This window comes from Coffea eugenioides, chromosome 3 (assembly GCF_003713205.1).
Source record: "Coffea eugenioides isolate CCC68of chromosome 3, Ceug_1.0, whole genome shotgun sequence".
Taxonomy (NCBI): domain Eukaryota; kingdom Viridiplantae; phylum Streptophyta; class Magnoliopsida; order Gentianales; family Rubiaceae; genus Coffea; species Coffea eugenioides.
The window spans coordinates 2,357,890-2,379,891 of record NC_040037.1 but is presented as its reverse complement, the minus strand read 5'-3'; the positions used below and the strand labels follow the sequence as shown (position 1 = coordinate 2,379,891).

At 36.7% G+C, this 22,002-nt stretch overlaps 2 protein-coding genes across 4 annotated transcripts; one reads left to right on the top strand and one right to left on the bottom strand.

Annotated features, from left to right (window-relative positions):
* Window positions 1-12,431: 12,431 nt before the first annotated feature.
* Window positions 12,432-14,487, top strand: LOC113765555 (histidine-containing phosphotransfer protein 1). 3 transcript variants are annotated; one of them, XM_027309777.1, is made up of 7 exons: window positions 12,432-12,563; window positions 12,684-12,857; window positions 13,020-13,150; window positions 13,246-13,314; window positions 13,527-13,598; window positions 13,805-13,877; window positions 13,988-14,487. In XM_027309777.1, exons 2-7 carry the CDS (start codon window positions 12,798-12,800, stop codon window positions 14,036-14,038), a joined length of 456 nt encoding a protein of 151 aa, XP_027165578.1. In that variant the 5' UTR covers window positions 12,432-12,563; window positions 12,684-12,797; the 3' UTR covers window positions 14,039-14,487. The 3 variants fall into 3 exon arrangements, with proteins under 3 accessions (XP_027165578.1, XP_027165577.1, XP_027165576.1); XM_027309776.1 differs by having other exon boundaries at window positions 12,432-12,599; XM_027309775.1 differs by lacking the exon at window positions 12,432-12,563 and having other exon boundaries at window positions 12,572-12,857.
* A 1,218-nt stretch (window positions 14,488-15,705) lies between these two features.
* On the bottom strand, window positions 15,706-21,683 carry LOC113765790. Its single transcript, XM_027310044.1, has 12 exons — window positions 21,499-21,683; window positions 20,775-20,954; window positions 20,527-20,637; window positions 19,970-20,305; window positions 19,590-19,766; window positions 19,206-19,490; window positions 18,671-18,793; window positions 18,297-18,494; window positions 17,672-17,922; window positions 17,301-17,505; window positions 16,359-16,664; window positions 15,706-16,159 (listed from the first exon to the last, which is right to left on the bottom strand). Exons 1-12 carry the CDS (start codon window positions 21,673-21,675, stop codon window positions 15,869-15,871), a joined length of 2,640 nt encoding a protein of 879 aa, XP_027165845.1. The 5' UTR covers window positions 21,676-21,683; the 3' UTR covers window positions 15,706-15,868.
* Between the last annotated feature and the right edge of the window lie 319 nt (window positions 21,684-22,002).

Sequence of the window (22,002 nt, the reverse complement as noted above, 5' to 3'; positions counted from 1 at the left end):
TTCTGATAGTTTCATTTATCATAAGGTTGTCAACCTATTGCACCTGCCACATCATATAGTTAATCCTTTCATTGTGATCCTAGTAGATGGGACTGACATAATTAGTGGGGCAATCTATCCCAAAGTGACCTGGTTGATCCAAGACTATCAATTCCAGTTTGATCTAAAGACAATGGAATTGGGAGAATGGGATATTATCCTTAGAGTGGACTAGATATGTCAATTCAGTCCTACTATTTTTGACTTCCATACTCTTAGCATTGCTCTTAGTAGCAGAGGGGATTTACTGCACCTCTAAGGCTTTGTAAATCAACCTACAATGGAACTAGTGAGAGGCAAGGATCTCAGATAATTTATACAGGAAAAGCAGAGGAGTTGTGCAGCAATGCAAGCGGAACTTAAAACAGATTCAGAGAAAAAGCTTCCTAAACCTATAGAGAAAGTTCTGCAACAACATTCCCAGGTGTTTGCTCTCCAAAAGGACTACCCTCAGAGAGAGAGTTGGACCACCAGATCATTCTTAAACCAAGAGTTGAACCTTTCAAGCTCAAACTATACAGGTACCCCCATTCCCATAAAACAAAAATTAAAAAACAGGTTGTTGAAAATGCTCACAAATGGGATCATTATGCACAACACCAGTTTCTTTGCCTCCCCTATGTTAGTTAAAAAGAAGGACAATTCCTGGAGATTGTGCATTGATTATAGGAAACTGAATCAGTTAACTGTAAAAGACAAGTTTCCCATCCCAAATATAGATGAGTTACTAGATGAGCTGCATGACACAAAATACATTCCTAAACTAGACTATAGAATTAGTTATCATCAACTGAGGGTTAAAACAGTAGACACCCTTAAGATTGCTTTCTAAACACATCATGGTCACTTTGAATTTCTAGTAATGTCTCTTGGGCTGACAAATGCATCAGCTACATTTCAGGCCCTAATGAACATGATAGTTTAACTATATCTGAGAAAGTTTGTTTTAGTTTTTTTTTTATGATATTATGATTTACAATCCAACTTTAGAGTTGCATGCACAACATCTGCAAACTATGCTTAGAGTTTTGGCTGAAAATCAGCTGTATTGTAAGAAATCAAAATGTTCATTTGCTCAGACTTCAATAGAATACTTGGGCATGTGATCTCTGAGGTGGGAGTAAGGATGGATTCAACTAAGGTAGAGTGCATAAAAGCTTGGCCTATTCCCAATGTAGTCAAAGAATTGAGGAGTTTTTTTTGGATTTAATTGGATATTATAGGAGATTCATTAAGGGGTATGGGTTGATCTGTAAGCCTTTAACTCAGCTACTAAAGAATGAGGGGTTTGTATGGAACCATAATACTCAGATAGCCTTTGAAGATCTAAAAAGGGCTATTACTACAACACCAGTACTGATTATATCAAACTTTGAACTCCCTTTTGTAATAGAAACTGATGCATGTGGAGTAGGCATTGGAGCAGTACTGATGCAGCAGGGACATCCTATAGCCTTCCTTAGTAAAGCCTTATCAACTCAAAACCTTGGACTATCAGTGTATGAAAAGGAGCTATTTGCTTTAGTGCTAGCTGTAACTAAAAGGAAGCACTATTTAGTTGGTCATCACTTTGTCATTAGGATAGATCACCAAACCCTCAAACACCTGCTGGAGCAAAGGCTTACACATCTATTGAAACACAAATGGCTTGCCAAATTGCTTGGCTGGACTATGAGTTACAGTACAAGAAAGGCTCAGAAAATGGAGTAGCTGATGCCCTCTCTAGGAGGAGAATGGAGGAATTCAGTGACAATAATGTAGTTGTGCACCAAAACTGTGCCATTTCCACAGTCCAACAAGCCTGGATGCAAGAGCTATGATAGGGTGTTAATTGTTGGTTATTTTATTGTTAATTTTCCCCTTTATCCTTGCCAAATATTGTTTTAATTATTAATATTTACTTATATTTGGTATTTGGCTCTAATTACAGGAAGTGGAGCAAACAAGTGCTAAAAAGGAGACTTTATTGAGAAAAACACTCCACACATGGGAAGTTCTAAAAGGAAATACAAGCCGGGCTCCACAGGATGCTACAAAAAGGGATTTCCTATCTTTATGCTGAAAAGGGTGGACTTGTACTAGGAGTCTTACGAGTAAAGAGGAAACTAAAAACAAGGACTTTGGTAAAGCTCCAATTCTTTGGCCCTTGGACTCTCAATTCAGTGGGGACCACTAGAGATAGCGTTGGACTTTCTTTTGGCTTTAAAAAGGGAGAAACGTACAGGAGGGAGGTTATCTTATCAATCGATAGTTTTAGTTTAGTTTTTAGCATAGTTTTAGTTTTCTTTTCTTAGCTCTTTCGCATGGTTGTTCTCCATTAATGGAGGACTAACCTCTTAATTCTAGTCAAGGGGACAACTGAAAACTTGGTTCAACAATTACTGTGAGATCTAATTTATTTTAATTGCTTCCTTAATTTATTGGTATTTATATGTTTCCTGCTTTTAATTGCTATAGTTCGTGTGAGTGATTGAATAGATGCGCAATATTTAATTATTCACATAGGCTATTTTGCTAAATAGAGATAATTGAATCCGTAATTGTTCATTATTTTTATCTCAGTAGCAACTGGCGTAATTGGGTTTACGTCAGGGGAACATACGATCTAACTTAAACAAACCCTCGTAGCGTGTTTGTTAGTTAGGATTGGGTTTTTCTAATTATTAATGCAATCTAGAAATTAAACCCTACGGTCGTACCTAGGGTTGTTTTTGGGTTAGAGAAATAGTTAACGGTCGTACCTTAACTATCGAGAAATTAAGGAAATGTTGGTTGTTTATCGCGTGCATGACAACTATAACTAATCTATTAATAAATGTGGAATTATCTGTGAATCAGTGATCAGTGCCTGAACCATTTCTGAAGTGTACCCTTGGCTAGAGTTTTCCCTTAATTATTTCTCTTAATCAATTATTTCCTGCAGTTAATTTATTTAGTTAGTATTTAATCCAAAAACCCCCCATACTTTGGACTCTAGAAGAAACGAATTATCCCCAGTCCCTGTGGATTCGACTCTACTCACCGCTATATACAAAATCTGTATTTTTCTCGAGTAGGTATTTATTATTGCACAGGTTCGGCACCTGTCAAGCTACTTAAGAGCTATAATGGGAATGCAGAGGCTCAACTGAGGTTATCTGAGTTGCTATAAGATCCTAATGCAAATTCAGATTATCAAATGGAGAATGGAGTGCTCAAGTTTAGAGGAAAATTATACACGGGGTCTTCTAAAAATATCAGAACCAACTTAATTAGAGCCTTATATGACTCAGCTATTAGAGGGCATTTTGGTCAGAGGGGATGTTTACATAGGGTACTGGCTTTATTCTACTGGGCTGGAATCAGAAGAAATGTCATTCAGTATGTAAGGTCTTGTGATGTTTGTCAAAAGAGTAAACATGAAAATGTCCCTTATCTTGAACTACTGCAACCTATTTCGGTACCTCAGTAAGCTTGGTCACACCTAACCATGAATTTTATTGAACAACTTCCCCTATCCCATAGATTTGACACCATCTTAATAGTAGTGGATCGGTTAACCAAATTCAGTCATTTCATTAAACTCACTCTTCCCGACAACAAATTGCTCAGGTCTTTCTTGACAATGTATATAAATTACATGTGTGAGGACTCGCAAATTCCTTATATTTTTCTCAAAAATGCCCTTTTATTTGGAAATTATTCATTTGTTATAGCCCTACTACCCAATCATTTCACAATAAGTGCAGATGGACCAAGAAAGTAGGGTTTCACTCTATGTTTTCAGGATTGGAGCAAACTAGGGTTTTTGCGATTTTTCGCCGGATGATTTTTCGGTACGGAGCAAAGATCAAATTTAGTGATTAAAAGTGACTTTTAGGTGAGAAATAATATGTGATTAGGAGCAATGATAAAAAGTGAGTGAATAGGAAGTAAAAACCCTAGTACATGTGATTTAAGAAAAAACGGCGCGAACCGACGGGTACCGCGCACTACCGATTGAACGCACCACTTGACCACCACTTTCTTACCACATGAGCTCATTAATATTTGAGCAAAATATCCCCCTCATTTCCAGCTAGTCTTGACCGAAAATGTGGACCAAATGCAAAGAAAAGAAAGAGAAAAGAAGAGTGGTGTTTCTTGACCAACCAAGAGTCCAACCTTTTTATCCCCAATTTTTGCTCTTTCTTCTTCATTATTTCTGTTGGTGGCCGAGACAAGAGAGGGGAAAAGAGATAGCAAAACCCACCTTCCTTCATCTTAAATTTGAGCTACAAAGTGAGGAAACAAAGAAAGTAAACCGATTAAAGTTATCTTTGAGTGTTGTTTTAGTGAGGTGTTGGTGAATTTTTGAAGGGGAAAGCTAGGGTCGCCCTTAGTAGACACTAAGCAAGGTAAGGATGGTGATATCCCCAATTTTTACTTTTAATCTTGTTTAAATTAGCTTAGCATCTCAAATTTGTGGTGAATAATGGTTGTTATCATGTCTTGGGTGTTGTTTTTCCTTGTGGATACATGAATTAGGGTTTGATGAATTACTGTCAAACTTGATGTATGGTTACTATATGTTGTATCCAAGATTGTATAGGAGGTTTTGGTAGCAAGTGAAGCAAGAAATGAAAAAAGTTATCATTGGAATAAAAAATTCCAGATTTCTGGAAAAATTTTAGCCCATTCTGTTCAGTTTTATTGCATCATGTTAGAGGCCGAATTCGGCTTGGCATAAAACATGAAAGTTGTAGAGAATAGTATTTTATAGGTTCCTACAAAATTTCAACTCAATCGGAGCAATGTAGCCTGTGAAAAGACCAAAATACCCTCGCTGTCCTAGGTTAAATTCCAATGTTCCGCGTAGACAGTTCAGTCCATTTGGCTGTGTTTATTCACTATAATTCGTTCGGATTTAGCCATTTGTCAAAACATGAAAGTTTTAGTACTCTGTTTTAAATTTTTAACGCCACCAAGAACGTCTTAAACGGATCTTGGTAGACTGAGATAAGGCCATTTGAAGGCAGTACGGTTGAATAGCCGAATAGTTGGAGTTAGGTTATGTGAATTGGGAATTTGGTTAGGTTACACTGGAATTTAGACTAAGTGTTCTTCATGAACATTGTAGCCCTATGTCTTAGCTTCGAAATGGTATAAGTTACACACTAATCCGATAAGCGTAGCCTCAGATGTACTCTTTTCGCAAAAACCCGTCAAATCTGTCTTTTGTAAACTTCATTTCCGCATTTGTTATTAGTCGATTTATGTTCTTGTATTGTTTTGAGCCTATGGAACGGCTATTGAATGCATTTGTGTTGTGTATGAACTTGGGCTTGAATGAGAAAAATAATGAAGCCAAAATGGCTAGAAAATTAGGTAAACACAAAGGGCATGCTGCCCAAATTTACGCTCGAGAACTATAGAAATATACTTGCGATTTGGGTAGAGTTGAGATGAATATCACTTGAACCATTTAGGACTTTTGCTACTTTGGTTATCGAGGGTTATACGTCAGAATCTAGCCGAACTTGTACCCCTAGGAAAAGTGGTATTAATCACTATAAATCTGTTTTCCTTGCACTTTCGACTTAAAAGCTATTTCCAAGTATAATTGATACCAAAATTTACCATTTGAAAAGCGAGCGAGTGATTTACGGATATTTTTCAAACAAATTTCAATTTCTTGATTATTATTGAACGAAACGTCTAAGTTTCGAACCTTACATGATTTTCCAAGTTGTTAAGCAACTTTTTATCGCAGATCTGGACTCCAAGCCAGGAGTATCATCTGGACGAGACCACTAAAAATACTATACTTATTTTGGTGAGTGCTTTCAAATATCGAATTGCACTTGATACTTGTATTTGATACGTGATCAATGTGATTACATGTTATGTACGTGTAATTTTGGGGCAAGAGTATACTTTATCGCACTTGCCCTAATCAAACTTGTTATTATTCCATGATTTCACTTGAAATGATATACTTGCATACAAATTTTGTCTTGTCTGGTATTCCAGAAACCCTGTGGCTAGTTAATCGAGTCGAACCGGTAAGAGTCTGATCGATTAGATAACGAACCCTGGGTAACTAGTAATGTCGAGTGGAGTGTTCTCTCCTCGACTAATCGGTATATTCGAGTATTATCACCCGTGTTTTGTGTGACGTGCGGGTCCGGGTAAGGGGGTTGATTGGTGGACGGAAACTGGCGTGAAGTGGGGTTTTTCTTTCTGGAATAGTTATTACTTGAAAGTTGACGTAGTGTCAACTACCAATCGATCAAGTTGGGATGGAGCCGAGGCATGAGCCACTGTATCCTTACATGTGAATATGAGCTATATATTCTTGATTACCTGAAAGGTCATCTCCTCGATTGGACTTGTTTGCTCGCTATTTCACTATTACATGATTATTACTTTGTTTGATGGCTAATTTGATATTTGAAACTTCACTGAGTTTTCGCTCACCCCCGTTAGTTTTGTTTTCCTTACAGGGGTACGAAGGAAGCGTGGGATATGTAAAGACTAGTGTAGTCTAGTTGTTTTGATTTTGACTTGTACTCGCGCTATTACTCGAATAGAACGTTTAGTATCTAAATTGTGTACACTTTGAACCAGTTTGGTTATATTGAGACTTTGTATCTTAATTGTGTATCAATGTAAATTATAAGTTGAAATCGCGATATTTTTATAGTCCATGGTTGTATGCACGTGATACGAGTGAGTGAGTCCTGACGAGAGTTGGACAGGCGGTCCGCCGAACCCTTTGGTACGCCCTAGGGCAAGGTGGGGTCGTCACAACATGGATTGCCAAAATCAATAATAACTGACAGAGACAGGATTTTCATCAGCAGATTTTGGTAGGAATTGTTCAGCTTGTTAGGAGTAAATCTACATTACAGTTCCTCATACCACCCTCAATCAAATAGCCAAAGTAAAATAGTTAACCAGTGCTTGGAGAATTATCTCAGATGCATGTGCCATGAACACCCTTCACACTGGAGTAGTTGGTTACCTACACCTGAACTTTGGTACAACACTAACTTTCATATAAGCCTGCAGATAACGCCATTTGAAGCATTATATAGGTATAAACCAAGTCATACTCCCCTGGGACCTCTCCATGAGAGTATAATACCTGCAGCAACTGACATGGTACATGCAAGGTTTCAAGTTATATCTCTCATCAAGGAGAATCTAGCCAAAGCTCAGAATCTTACGAAAAAATTTGCTGACAAGCATAGGACTGAAAGAGTTTTTCAAGAAGGTGATTAGGGTTCCTCAAGTTGCAGCCTTACAGGTAGCAAACAGTTGCCATTCACAAGAATTTGTAGCTGACTGTTAAGTATTTTGGACCTTTCCAAGTCATTGCAAAAGTGGGGGCAGTAGCCCACACACTAAAACTGGCTAAAGGAGCTAGAATCCATCCAGTATTCCACGTTTACTTGTTGAAAAAGAAGATTGGAATTACTCAAACTATAGAATCTACTCTATCATAACTAAATGCAGCAGATCACTATTTGCTAAAACCTAAGAAGATTCTTAAAAGGCGGGTTATTGTGACAGCCCCACTTTTTCCTAAGGCGAACCAAAGGGTTCGGCAGACCGTCTGACAACTCTCATCAGGACTCACTCAAACTATTCAAATAAAATAAGATATAATCTCGAGAATAAGTGAAATAACAATTCCCAAACTTAAAACGAAAACTTACACTCATATCTATTTCAAGCAGAAATACAATCCCAAATATAATAAAAACTTTAAGTTCCCAATACATTCAGCCCTAACTGAGTACTAGAGCGAGAACAAAGCAAAAATTTTAAAAGAGCTAGACTATACTTTTCTATATAGGTCTCTCGTCCTTGCTCGCATCCCCTGTAAGGAAAACAAGACTAAATAAATGAGTTAAAAGTCCAGCGAGATTCTATACACATAAACAAGTAATTAAACAAGAACATTAATCATGTAATAACAAATAATTTAGAAAATATTTACAATATAAATCAATGATAACACATTTATTAAAAGAATATATGTTCACATGGAGCCTTTTGTTCATTCATTCCACCAACCATTTCCTTATTCCTCCAGTATTAAAATAATTTCATTTGTAAGTGAAAATCCCTCCATTGTTCCTGCCATTAATTCATTCATTTCATTTTCTCCCTTCTAGCCAATTCATTGGCTAGTCTCCACCATATTTCGTGGTCATATTCAAGTATACCAAACATTAACCCAGGGTCACCAATCGCCCGACCGAGTTCTCTTCTGGCTCGAGTCGACCGGTAACGAAGAGCAAGGACCCAATTCAGCCAAAAGACTTACATTCATGCACAAATAGCATTTAATCATTTAATCGTTTAAACATTATAAATTTCACATTCATTTAGGTCAAGTACGATAAAGTACACACTCGCCTAGCAAAATTCATTTTTAAAAATCATTGAAAACAATTAACATTTAATCAAACATTCACAAATAATCACATAGTCACAACAATCCACATAGTCACAGGAAACAGAACGTATATAGAACACTCACCTATTTAAGCAAAATAACGTTCAAAGTATCCTTCCGGATAACACTCTCAATCACCAAGGAACCTTAAGAGTAACCAAGAGAACACATTATGCTTCAACCATCAAAATTTTAGGTGAATCAAAGAAAATTCGAATACCTACTAGTACAATGTATAACTATAATTTTTGAAGTGAAAAGGGTACATTTAGATAAAAGAACATGAGTAATTAAGACTTTCCCAAATCAAAGACAAAATTAAACTCAAAAGATTTTAGAAAATTTCATCGAAAAACAACTGAAACGGATGCCATGTCACAATCTAGCCGGATTCAATGCAGTGAGCATTCCAAATTTTTTTCTTCTTTCCCTGTCAATCCGACCAGCAATCCGGCCAAGATTTGGCCGGATACACGGCCGGATTTGAAGAAACATTTTTTTCCTTTTTCGTAAAATTCTTTGTTTGGCTCAAAACGAACACACATGCAAAGAATTAACATATAACAAGTGTTTTGAGTAAAATCATATGAAAAGAAAGATAAACAAACCCTAAATTCACACCTAAAGTCTCGCTTGATAAAATAAGTTTTGTGGCCGAGAAACCCTATGCAACTCTTCTTTGTTTTGGGAAGAAATTGAGTAAACATTTGAAGTTCAAAACTTGACGTTTGTAACCAAGTATCATGTTTAAAACGGTTGTCACATTCACTATGCGAAAATGTATAAGTTCAAGTGAAATTTAGCTCATCTAATACCATTAGAGTGGACCTAAGCATTTCTAAACAAAGTAAATCCAATGCATCACAAAATCACATTTCTAATCTCACTTTTACTCACTCAATACAAGAAAGTAAACGGACAGCATTTTCCCTTGAATTCTCTATTTTCCACCCTATACTTAACCACAAACATCTATTCAAAACAGCCATAAACACACACACAAATCATAGGCTAGCAAAACCCCTTTAAAATCCAACCGATTGGTAGCTCTAAACTAACCCTAATCATGCTCAATTAGAAACCCTAAAACTGAAATTGATGCATTCCAAACTGGAATTTCTTTAGACAAATGAAACTAACACCAAAACACTAGATTTTTCACATATTAAAATTAGTAAAACATGGCCAACCATTAATCATCACATGTGAGCAGAAAATTCATCATAAAACTGAAATTTTACATAACTCTACCTCAAACCATGAAATATTCCCATAAAGCTACTTATCTTGCACCCTTAAACCACAAATAAGCTAGTATTAGAAGTAAAGAGAGATTTCTTGGCAAGATACCTTAAAACCACAAGAAAGATAGTAGTTTAGACTTTCCTCCTCCAAAATAATTTCACCAAAGCCTTTAAGTTTCCTTAGTGAGCACTTGTATGGAGTAGTTTCAAATTTGGTTGGCTAAAACTCAAGATTTGAGCATATTTGGAAGCAAGAAATTGAAGTAGTCTCTCTTGTTTTTCTCCTCAAAACAGCCGGCCAAGAAGGTAAGAAAATGACGAAATTTTGGGTCAAAATTTGTTTTAGGAAAGTGAAATAATCCTTGTCAAAGTCCAACTTCCAATGAGGTGGTAACACTTGGCTCTTTTAATGTTTAAACCTTATCTTCTTTCTCCCAATAGTAATCTATCTAATTAACTTCTAATCATCTCCTAGTACCTTGTAAAATAATAACATTTAGCACAAAAATCACTTAGTCACCAAATTTATATCGCTCTAGCGGGTCCCACATCTATAATGCACTTCAAATTTAACGTACACTAACTCATATCAGGAAAATGATTTAAAACTGTACTTACTTATAAAAATGTATAGAAACTTTAATATTTTTAAGACAAGTATTAAAATGTAGGCAAAGAAATAAAATAATGTCTAGAAAATGTGAAAATTTTCGGGTTCTCACAGTTATCATGCGAAATTCTCAATCAATCATTTAGTATTTGGTGAAATAGAGTAATCTACCAGAGTCAGAATCATCTTGGGAGGATAGGAGTTTCATTGACAGGCAATTTCCAGAATTCCAAGCTTGAGAACAAGCTTCGTTTAAGGGGAAAGGATTGTTTGGATCTTCAAAATAAAAGGGGGCGTCGTTTTATGCATGAAGTTGTGCATTTGAATCAGGAGGATTACCTACCATGAATACTATGTCGATAGATTTAAGATGGCGGTTATTTCCTTGTTGCAACTAGTTAGGAATAATTGCATAAATAGTCCTCTTGTAATAGAAAATAGTTAAGGAATTGAATGCAAGAAATTGTTAGAATGGATAGAGTATTATCCCAAATAATTATTTAAAATAATTATTGTAACATTTTTTGTGATGTAATATATGTGAGATAAAAAAGTGATTAGAAATATAAAAAGGTGGATTGAAAAATGTATTTATGATGCAAGTGAAAATTTTTTTTGGAAAAATTTGCTATGCATACAAAGTCTAAATATTCTTTCTTCTCACTTTCTCTTTCTTCTTCTTCTTTCTCTCCCATTCTCTCTGATTTCGGCTTTAGCTGGGAAATTATCTCTGAAACCTGACACTGTGCAGTACTGATTTTTAGGCCTCTTTTCATATTTTCCCCTCTACTAATAATATAAATAGACAAATTACCGACTAGTAGTATTTTTTTTTTGGAGGGATAACCTCGGATGGATTGACATTCTGACAAAAAAAAATACTTAGTCTGAGCAGTATTATAATCACGCGGCTTATTCTAAGTTGAAAACTAAATCAGAGCTGTACTTATCTGTCTCAATTGTGAGAATGCACATCTCATGAGAAAACAGACATATTGATTGCATGACTGTTTTGTTTTTTAGTTGCAGACTTAATGCGGGTTGAATGATATTACATACGAGTCCTATAAAATTTTCAATACTGCCTAGCAAGTGTTAGATTTTTTAACTAGACAATTTATTGCAAAATCTGGAATTGTTTATGATTGTTTCACATCATAATTCACAACTCACATGCGCATCCCTTGAGTAAATTTGCTTTGTTGGTTATCGGCAAGCCAAAGATATTGTCCTGGGAACAAAAACTGAATTGGTGACTCCTCACCAGTCAGAAAGGCGACGACAACAGTGGTACAGATCCTGTAGATTTCTTACTTGTATCACTCAAAAAGAAAAGGGTTTTATTCCTGCATGCTAAATGTTGTAATGGGCTTACTCAGATTGAAGTCATCCAGCTTCCATCCCCTCCTACCATTTGGAATCTTTGAATGTTTGCTGTAGCATTTTCTTATTGACAGGTGTGAAGCACTGGAAATTTTTAAACTTAAACAACCTCATATCTTTGCTGGAAGATGAGAATAATTTATACAGTTACTGTTTTATATATTCCTTCCCAAGAGGAATAATGCAATGGAATCCTCTGATAGTGACTTTCAAAAAGACGAAAAAGAGCATCAATTATTCTTGTAATTAACTGGACATCCACGAATAAGATGTGTGAAAGAGGAGGACTGATTCTCTATCTTATTTATGTTTGTGTATGTTTGCTTGGCCTGTCTTCTCAGGTAGAAGATTAGGTAAGTTTTCACCCAAAAAGGGAAAGTCTTGAGGGAATGAGGGGCATCTTAAGGATTGGATTGCAATGATATGATTCTTCATATTGAAATTGGAAAGAAGAGAAGCAGAATAAGTTTTCCTACCATAAATATTAATTCGAACAATGAAAGGCAAATGGGAGCATAATCTCTAGTCTAAAGTTACTTTTGAGGTCAACAATCAATTAGTGCAATTTTATAGGGTAGAACTGTTGCTTTGGAGGCAGACACGATATAATTCCTTGTTTTCTACTTTTCTAGGAGGGAGAGAAAAGAGGGCTGGGGAAGTGATAAGACCATTAAATATAATTAAGAACTATTAAGAGTATTGAAGTGGGGTGGAGAACAAGAAAAGATGACTTCTTTTCAAGCTAAAGGGATGGTAAATAATAATGTTTAAACTTGCAAGAAGGATTGAAGGGGCTGTGATACTGTGAAACGAGCAGCACAAATCCAAATAAGTAAGGGAAAGGAGAGAAAAAGGAAAGGTGTAGTTTCCATTTAGTACCACGTAGCACCCCAAAGTAGGCAAATTTTTGGCCTTTTCTTTCTGGACACATTAAATTCACCAAATCCTTTTCAAGCTTTTATATCCTGTGATTTTGCAGTTATTCTACAAGATCTGCCTACGCCAACCAGAAAGCTTTCATTGGTTGTCATAACTAGCAAACCTCAAATCGTCCTAAAGACCAAAAGAGAGTAAGACAAAAGAAGGTAGAAAGATGGAGGTTGGTCAATTGCAGAAAAGCTTTGTGGATTACACTGCATCTTTGTTTCGGGAGGTAAAAACCCATAAACTGCAGTTTTATGGTCATGAAATTATGGGGGATCTGTTTTTCTTATGTTGTATTAGTATATCAGGAAGTTAGTTTTATTTAGGTTGTTAGATTCTTGGGTGGTTATGGTAGTTTTGTTCTGTTATTTAAAGTTTATGTGGATTTCAGGGCTTCTTGGATGGTCAGTTTAGTCAGCTTCAGCAACTGCAAGATGAGAGCAACCCGGACTTCGTTGTTGAAGTGGTGTCTCTTTTCTTTGAAGATTCTGACAAGCTTCTCAATGATCTCACCAGGGCTCTGTAAGAACTTCTATCCTGTATCTTCCCCTGCTATCTGCCTCAGCCTGAAAACCATATTTGTCTCTTAAAGTGGTCGTTTTCTTCCCCTTATGCAGGGATCAGCAAAATATAGATTTCAAGAAGGTCGATGCCCATGTTCATCAGCTTAAGGGCAGCAGCTCCAGGTACAAATGACCATTTTGATATTAAAAAAAATCAAAGAAATTGAAAAAGGAAGAATGTTCTATGATAGCCCATTTTCTGAGCATATATGCATTTACAAATACCAAGATTTCCTTAGACAATCGGCTGTGTCACAACTGATAATTTTAGCATCTATTTGAAAGAACTGCAACAAAACTGTTTGATGAAGAAATCTTCCATTATTCTTCCACAGCATAGGTGCTCAGAGAGTAAAAAATGCCTGCGTTGCTTTTCGCAATTTTTGTGAAGAACAGAATGTTGAAGCGTAAGTGTCTCTGCAATCTTGTCTTGAACCAAGGGTTTACTCCCTTTTGATTATTGTAGCTTTTTCTTCTTCTTCCTCTTTTCTCATGTTTCTTGAGTCATTTACTCGCTAAACAATGTATGAAAGCTCCAGGAGTTGTTTTTTCCTTTTCCAGTCAATTAATATCTAGTTTCATAAACTGAAATCTTGGTGACGGGATCTTGTAGGTGCTTAAGATGCTTGCATCAAGTAAAGCAAGAGTATCTCCTGGTGAGGAGCAAGCTTGAGACTTTATTCACGGTGAGTAGATGAACTTTTATAAGCCTATCCGTTCTTCTGAAATTTGAAGCTTATAAAGTTGCGTATTCTATATTCTATCCCTGATTCTGCCTTCTGACTGTTGTCTGCAGCTGGAGCAGCAGATTATCACGGCAGGGGGAGCTATTCCCATGATGGAATGAGATGGTCCTTTGATAATCAGAACTGTGCAGAGAAAACCATAATAAGCTCTCTTTTTGTGAAGCTATCTGGATCTTCGAGTGAGTTACATCACTAAGCATAAGGTTCTCTAAGAAGTGAGGTTTTGTATCTAGGAATTTTTGATTGGAACTGGAAGAGGTGTTGTGTGCCTTTGCTTTGGTGAACTCAGAAAGTTAATGACTTGAGCTTTTCTTATATTTCATCTAGTACTAGGTTTCAGTCTGTTCAGCTGTTACCAAATATCATCTTGGATCAATTTAAGTTCTTGTTCTTTGGTACATCTGATGTTTCAGTTGTACCAATTTGGTGGAGCCTCTGCGTTGGGATATTATTTTCCGGGCTGCACCTTCTGGTCTGCCAGCATGTCCCTAGCCATAGAATCAATATTCTTGAGATCGGTTATTTATCTAAGTAGTTGATATTCCTGTTCGTTTTTCCAGAGTAAAGAAATCGACTTCAATGTCAAGTTCAGCAAAATATCAAATTTAACTGAAGTCAACTTCTTTGCTCTTCCATATCTGAATCACGTTCATTTAGGTCTTCAATAACGCATACAACGGAAAATTTAGGTATTCAAATGGAGCCCCTAGCCCTGCAGTCTGCATTGCATTGGCATATGAAGAAAGAAGAAGAGGACCGACTGATTGATGCTTTCCCAGGAATTATGACAGCCTCCTATACATGCTTTTCGTTTCTTCATAGTTATATTGTCTTGCTTCTTGTTGCTTTGTTGTTCAACTGAAGTTTTCTACGCCTTCAACATATACAAGTACTTAGAGGGCTCACCTGCAAAAAAGTATCTGTAGCGATTGTTGGCGAGAGTGAGATGCTGTTTGAGACGAAAAAGAAAATTAAACACTTCAATTTTCCACTGATTATAGTTGGCTCGGGTACCGATAGCAAGGTTCGGATTAGATTAATTCTTGACTCTTTCGAGAAGAGCCATTTGATTCACCGCCGTATTATTATTTCAGCATCCTGTGCCTCTTTAGTTAAAGCAGATAAGAAAATTTCTGGAAAGTTAACAGGAAATTTTGTAGGAAACGGCAACGTAGGAATTCAGCTATATGCAGAGACTTACAAAGGAAATTTGAAGGCCATTTTCAGCTTCCACAGTATGACAGCACAGGCTGGATTGCATGAGCTATATTGTCATGTATAGAAAGCAAGAGCGATTGTAGCAGAATGGAATAATGACGGCATCCCACACAATGATTGAATGCATTTGAGAGAGGTTAAAAAATTTAGGGTGATAAGGATCAGTAAACCTAACTACAAGAAGTTCGAATATTTCGAGGATGAGTTAACCTAACTATAACAAGTTCAAATATTTCAAAGCTAATGCCAGGCTTTGATGAATATTATCTTCAGGACAAATAGAAGATTGACCCTATTTGGTGCTTAGTTCATCTGAAATAACATGGCAGTTTATCTTCACAGCCTAAACTATAAACGGGTAAAAGAAACTGAACAGCTTTTACAAACTAGAATAAACAGATTACAGTATTCATTATGTAGGCTTGGTTGTTTTCATGATTTCATTTAATTGCACGAGGAACTGCGCCTAATGAAAAGAATGAAAAATCATGGGCTCCTATAAGGAAAATATCTTGGTTTGACTTCCTTTTTCTTTGTTTTGTTGGTATAAGCAACTGACACAGCTTCTCTTCTATGTGATTTGTGTCATCTGTAATTGGAATTTCAAGAATCAAAGGTATCAAAGGAAATATCTGGTGTCCAGAAAGAATTTCCACCAGAAAAAAACTTTCTTTTCTATGCTGTCAACTAATTATCCAAAGGCATTCCTACTTCTATATTGGTGATTTACTCCACAATTTTCTCTGTTCATCAAAGCTTCCAACTATAGCAGACTGGTTTTTATCACCAAGTTGATTCGCAAAAAGGTTATAATAAGCCTTTGAATTCACATCTGCTAGTACTTTAACCAATTTCCCTTGTTTTTCACTAACTATCATTCGTCCATCTTCGGATTCAACGCCTTTTGCAGAGACCTTGACAGTCTTCACTTCGAATGTTGATTCCAATGTTGAATGATCACCCGCAAGAACAACTGCACCAAGAATTTCCCCCAGAAATGTTTCCTGCAGGAACAAACATATTGAGTTCTCAAATAAAATATGCAAAAAAAAAAAATTGATTAAGAGCATGACTCTGGAGTGCAGATGATTTTCCTATCACATGGTAACACTGGCATTTTATATTAAAACCACATATAAATTTCACCTATCGATAAAGATACAAATATTGAGTTGTTCTATGTAAACAATAAGATTGATGTACCATATGCTGGTATCTAGGATGTGCCTGTTTCAAGTCATGTAACTTAGAGAGTAAATTCCTGGCAAACAATGCCTCAGGGGTCTTCTTGGTGAGGTAGAGTCTTTGCAAAACTTTCTGGAACGTGCTGACTCTACGCTGAACTCCAAGTGGAATAAGGGTGATATTAAGTTCTGAATCAAAAACTCTCCTTGCAGCCAATGGATCAAGATACATATTCAGTTCTGCGTATTCATTGGATGGGACATTGATGACATTTCCTTTCTCACAGTTATCATAATTGATGTGGCCTCCAACAATGTATACATCCTGCATCACAAATCAAGGCTTGCGTATTCATCCACCAATCTTACTTCATAAGCTATTCCATGCATCAGACATCCAAAGCTTTTGGATATAAAATTAATCACTGTAGACCAATCTCACATTCCATGCAGCATAAGACATTTTCTCAATGAGCAATTGCATGTATATCTTCAGAATATGGTGCTTAGAAATGGCTTATCAGTCTTCTGTATAGACTATTACTGAGAATAATAATTTTGTGGTTGTTGCTTCCTATCTCAGAGCTTTTTGGTCATAAACACCATAGGGGTTGTTTCCCCTAATGTTGTCATTTGCTGAGATAGAATTACCTTGAACCAAATCCCAGAAAAACAGTGATACTTACAGATTGATGCTAACAAAGCTCAGTGATACTTAAATTTTAACGATGTTAATGTAATGCAGAGAAACTAGCCAGCTAGAATGAATAATGGGTGGATTCTTCATGTCATAAGGGCTAAGAGAATGAAAAAGACCATGCTGGAGGTACATAAGAAACAGGAGTTTAGGTATTGAATATTGAAACAGGGACTGATTTATATGTTAACCTCCTTTCTCATGCCTATGGCCTCAGTTTCTTTTCTTTATTTATAACACAATCAGTATGGAAGAGCCACTCACCTCAATAAAAGAGGTTACATTCTTGCCCAAATCAACAATGTGTGCTAGAGTAGTCAGTGGTCCATTGGTCAAAATGGTAACCTTAGACCCTGGGTCTAGAGTTTTCATTAGTGACTGCCATATCTCCAGTGCAAGCGGTTGTCTGAGCTCAGGGTGACCAGTGTCTCGAGGAGCACCGAATTTGACAGAATTTTCTGCTGTATACCTGCAATTAATGTGGATTTATCATCTGAATTCAATCAGACAAAATGTATGGCTCCAATCAAAGCAACATTTATTTGAAAAATACAGAGAAGTAAGAATCACATGAAGTTGACATTATTTAGTAGTTGAAGTAGTGCAAGATCAATATAACAGTGGCAAACACATGCCTGCGAGGGCTTCGTGGCAAATCACGAGCTAATCCATAGAGAGTATCTGAGTCTAGAAATCCACCACTACCATGAGGAATAGCCTTGTTATACTTGCAGTCACCCACAGCAGACTTTGGAACAGATTGGTTCAATGCAAACATATCCCCAAGGCCAACAGGAATGTCATCACGACCCATCATATGCAGTAAATCATAGACAGCATCTATCGTTGCCGCATTTGCCCATCCAGTTGGAGTAACCAGCACAGCCTATCAGAAATGACGAGATACATATCAGAAAATCATTTTCTCATGAATGCTAGAAAACTAGTTCCCATCAAATATCTAACTTTCACAGAAATGATCCATAAAATTAAGAATTCTGCTTCTCACAGACTAAAACCACAATTACCAAACAAACTTGTAGAAATCTTGAGAAACTATAGTCATAGAATTACAAAGTAGGATGAGATGAATTTTTCTTTCCTTGAATGATGATCCATATCAAAGAAGTCATGTGTCAGAGAACTATGAAGACAGATAAATGAAAATTATTAAAGTTCTTGGATCAGTCTCGCTTGAGCTACGTATACAACATAATCTATAACTTGCAGTGGAACAGTAAATGCAAAAGGCTGGTGTACCTTAAGATTGATAGTTTCCACAGGTAATTTAAGGAGGTAAAAAAGAGCTAGAAAGTCTCCAGCACTCATGTCCATGTCAAACACAACATTCTTGCCAAGTCTCCTTCCCCTGAAATCTGGTTTGTAAAGAATTTCTTTGTAACGAGGAAATTGTGTTGTAATGTTGAATCTTCCTGAGTGTTGAGGATGGTTTAGAACCTGCAGCCATGAGAGATATTGTGGAGTCGTGTAAATTTTGTGCATCCTGGACTAAACTGGAACATGTAACTGAAGCTAGCATGATTGATGCCTTCTGCTTACATATATTGACAAAAAGTGAAACCATATGAGTAGCTGTTCAAGTTTATGAAGTGAAGCAGACTGGATTAACATACATCAAGAAAGCTTCTAAAGAACTCTCTGTTTAGAGGGCTGCTTCTGTCACGATTACGTTTTGCTCTAACAGCAACAAGCACACGCACTGCTCCTTGACCAGTTACCTCTGTTGTATAGCCATCCTATTAATATGCAGTGAATTGCTTATCAGAATTGCAGATATAAAATCATTATAGGATAAGAGAAAATGAAAGCAAAGAAATTCCTGCTGTAGCAGCAAGTACAATGCAAGCGGAGAAAACCATAAAAACAAGGGTTAAAGATGCTTGTTGATGAATCTAGAGGATCTACTACAAAATGCTTTAGCTAACCCTCTTCGTTGCAAGAGAGCTATTATGTTGGAAGAGTGACTTTATGTATGTTGCCATCAAATTTGGTGCATAGATAAGCTATTGGTTAATTCTTCATAATCAAGCTACACGAACTAGAAATATTATTCTGCGAGAGATGGTCAAAATGACTATTTCATAACGATTAAAAGTAGTCCTTGCATCATTAACCAAAAGAATATGAAAAGCCAGAAAGAGATGGTACCTTGCACCGTCCCTTCCCCTTTTTCACGAGGCAAAATGGATCACGAAGTCCAGTCTGGACATGGCCACCATGAACTCCATCTTTTTTCAAGTTAAATTTAGGGGTTTTACGCCCATCAAAGAATGGATTGGAGCCATCAGATATCCCATAGGGCTCATTTGAAGTAACTACAGTGATGTTCATGTACTCCATCTCGGCAAATTCATTCTCCCCTTTTTCGTTGTGTGGCTTGCGCATAATTGAAGTTGCTACACCAGATAAAAATGAGTCCCACATAAAAACACTCTGCATTAAGAGATTAACGGATTATTACCATTAACAACATGCCTCATCGGCCTCTAAACAAGAAGAAGCACTGCATTTGATAAATTACCAGGTCATTACCGTGAAAAAGTGATCATCAAACCAGGTATCACGAGCCATTTTCAAGGACTTGAAGCAGTATTGTGCTTCATAAGTATGTTGATTCTTCTCAAATGTCTCAAAAAACTCCCGACTTATTGGTATGGTGTTTGTGGCATCTAATGGAACAAGAGTAACTGGAATTCCAGAGTGAATCACCTATATTGCAAAAGAAGTTGTTATATGTGTTATTACACATTCTCAAGTTTGCAGGACATAAAACTTATTATCAGAATAACAGTAAGATCTAAGGCGTAACAGCCATTTCTTGTGTCACAAGGGCAAGAGAGGAATGACTTGAGCTTTTCTGGTTCCCATTGCCTAATTTAGCAAAGTAAGCTGGTAAAGCAAATTCATATTACCTGGTAAGCTGCAAAGGGATCTCCAAACATGTTGAACTCTGCATAAGGATTACTAGTGTAGCCTGTGAACAAGTTGCCCTGGTCACCACATTGCCGAGGTTGGCAAGATGAACTGGCATTTTTTGGGCAGCAACCGGTTGGATTCTTTGATCTCACACCACCACCCATGATGTAAATATGCTTGACATTTCTCTTCAGATGTGGATTATTCATAAGAAAAATAGCAAAATTTGTATGGGCTCCAATTATAAAGACAGTTGTTGGACCGGCAGAAATTTTGTCAATCATTACTTGCTGAGCAGTTGGTTGCTGAAGAGGTGAATATTTCCTTCTGCCCTGGATTCAGAGTGATATCAAAGTCAGCAATGCATAAACTAGCTTGTATAACCAAAGACCAGAAATGGATACAAAAGTCAACACCAATATTCAGACATGTAAAACTCGGATAAGAAGTTTTGAGATAAAACATCAATTCTCCCTGGACAGCAATAAAATCTTTATAAATTGTGTCTTCAACTTCGACTCGCCATTCATATATCCACTTCAATAGTTCATACCTGCGGGAGAAAACCTTTGCGAAAGCCAAAATTCGTATCGACGTCTAATCGACCTCCAAGACCTACTGGAATGGCTTGCCTGTATCTACAATATCCAGCTGTACCAATCCCCTAGTTAAAGCAATATAAAACATGAGTAGCAGAATTCAGCTAAACAGAAGAAAATCTGAGAATTTGTTGTCCATTGCAAGAAATACTGTTGAATGTTGCAGCACTTCTGGACATGAAGCAAAGAAACACTTGCTTACCTGTTCAATTAGAGGAAGATATCCTCCTACATTTGCAAGTATGGTACCATCTTCAAGGATTCCACCCTCACCTCCCACTCCAACAGCAATGTCATCACGTCCCATCATGTAAAGAAGGTCATAGACTTGATTGACACCATGTCCTGCATCAGTCCATGCATTTGTGTTTATGGTAACTGCCTGCATTGATACAGTATTCATCAGTCATCTCTCTGTTTTGTTCATGATGAATTATCAAACGATTTGTCGATGACTACATGAAAAAAAAAAAGAACTTTTTTTTTATTGATTGAAGTTTCTATATGCAGTCAAATTGTAAGCCTCAACTAGATTACATCAGTATCCACAAAACCAAAAAAAAAAAAAAAGTGAAAATACATGTACTTTCAGAACTAGAATAATATTTCATTACTGCTTTCAATCATTATCTTTATTAGTTGGCCTTTGCATAATCCTGGTATAAATATTAAGAAACAAACTTCTGGATTTAAGGAACCTAGTAAAGCCCAGCCAAAGCTACGGAAACTGTCAAACTAATGAAACTGACATGGTTGAAACTCAAATTTAATATTCACCAAAAACTACTCCTTAGCTAAATAACGGAACGAAACAAACATGTGAGTAGACCTTTAAGCTCAAGATAAACATCACAAAACCAACCACATCTCCTTCCCCTCATAAAAGATAAACCATCAAAGTAACACATTTTGGAGAAAGCATTGACCTGCAAATCAAATTCTGATCGGTTAAGCTTCAAAAGATACAATAGAGCAAACAAATCATCCGTATCAACGTCTGTATCCAAAAGAATCCGATGGGGCTGCCCCTCCGTAGGGTATATAACCCTTGCAGCTATTCCACTGATCACCAAAGCCATAAACACACATCTGTGTATCAACATTTTCCCTCCTGTCTTCGTCAGTTAACCAAAAAAGAATTTCAAGAATCAGTCTCTCCTTCACTTTTTTTTTTTTTTTTTTTCAAATGATGATCACACGGAAACTATTGCATCAGTCCCATGATCCCTGAGAGCAGAAAATGTAAGCTTAAAAAATCCGCCAAAAGAATAACAGGAATTGAAGGAAAAGAAAATTCATGATGAGTAAAGCCACAAAAATTCAAGAAAAGATCTTTTGTACATATGGAACACTAAGACACAGTTATATGTGGCGATGCAGAGGATTCTCACAGAACCCTGATAGAGAGAAGGACTCAGTACAGCAGAGTC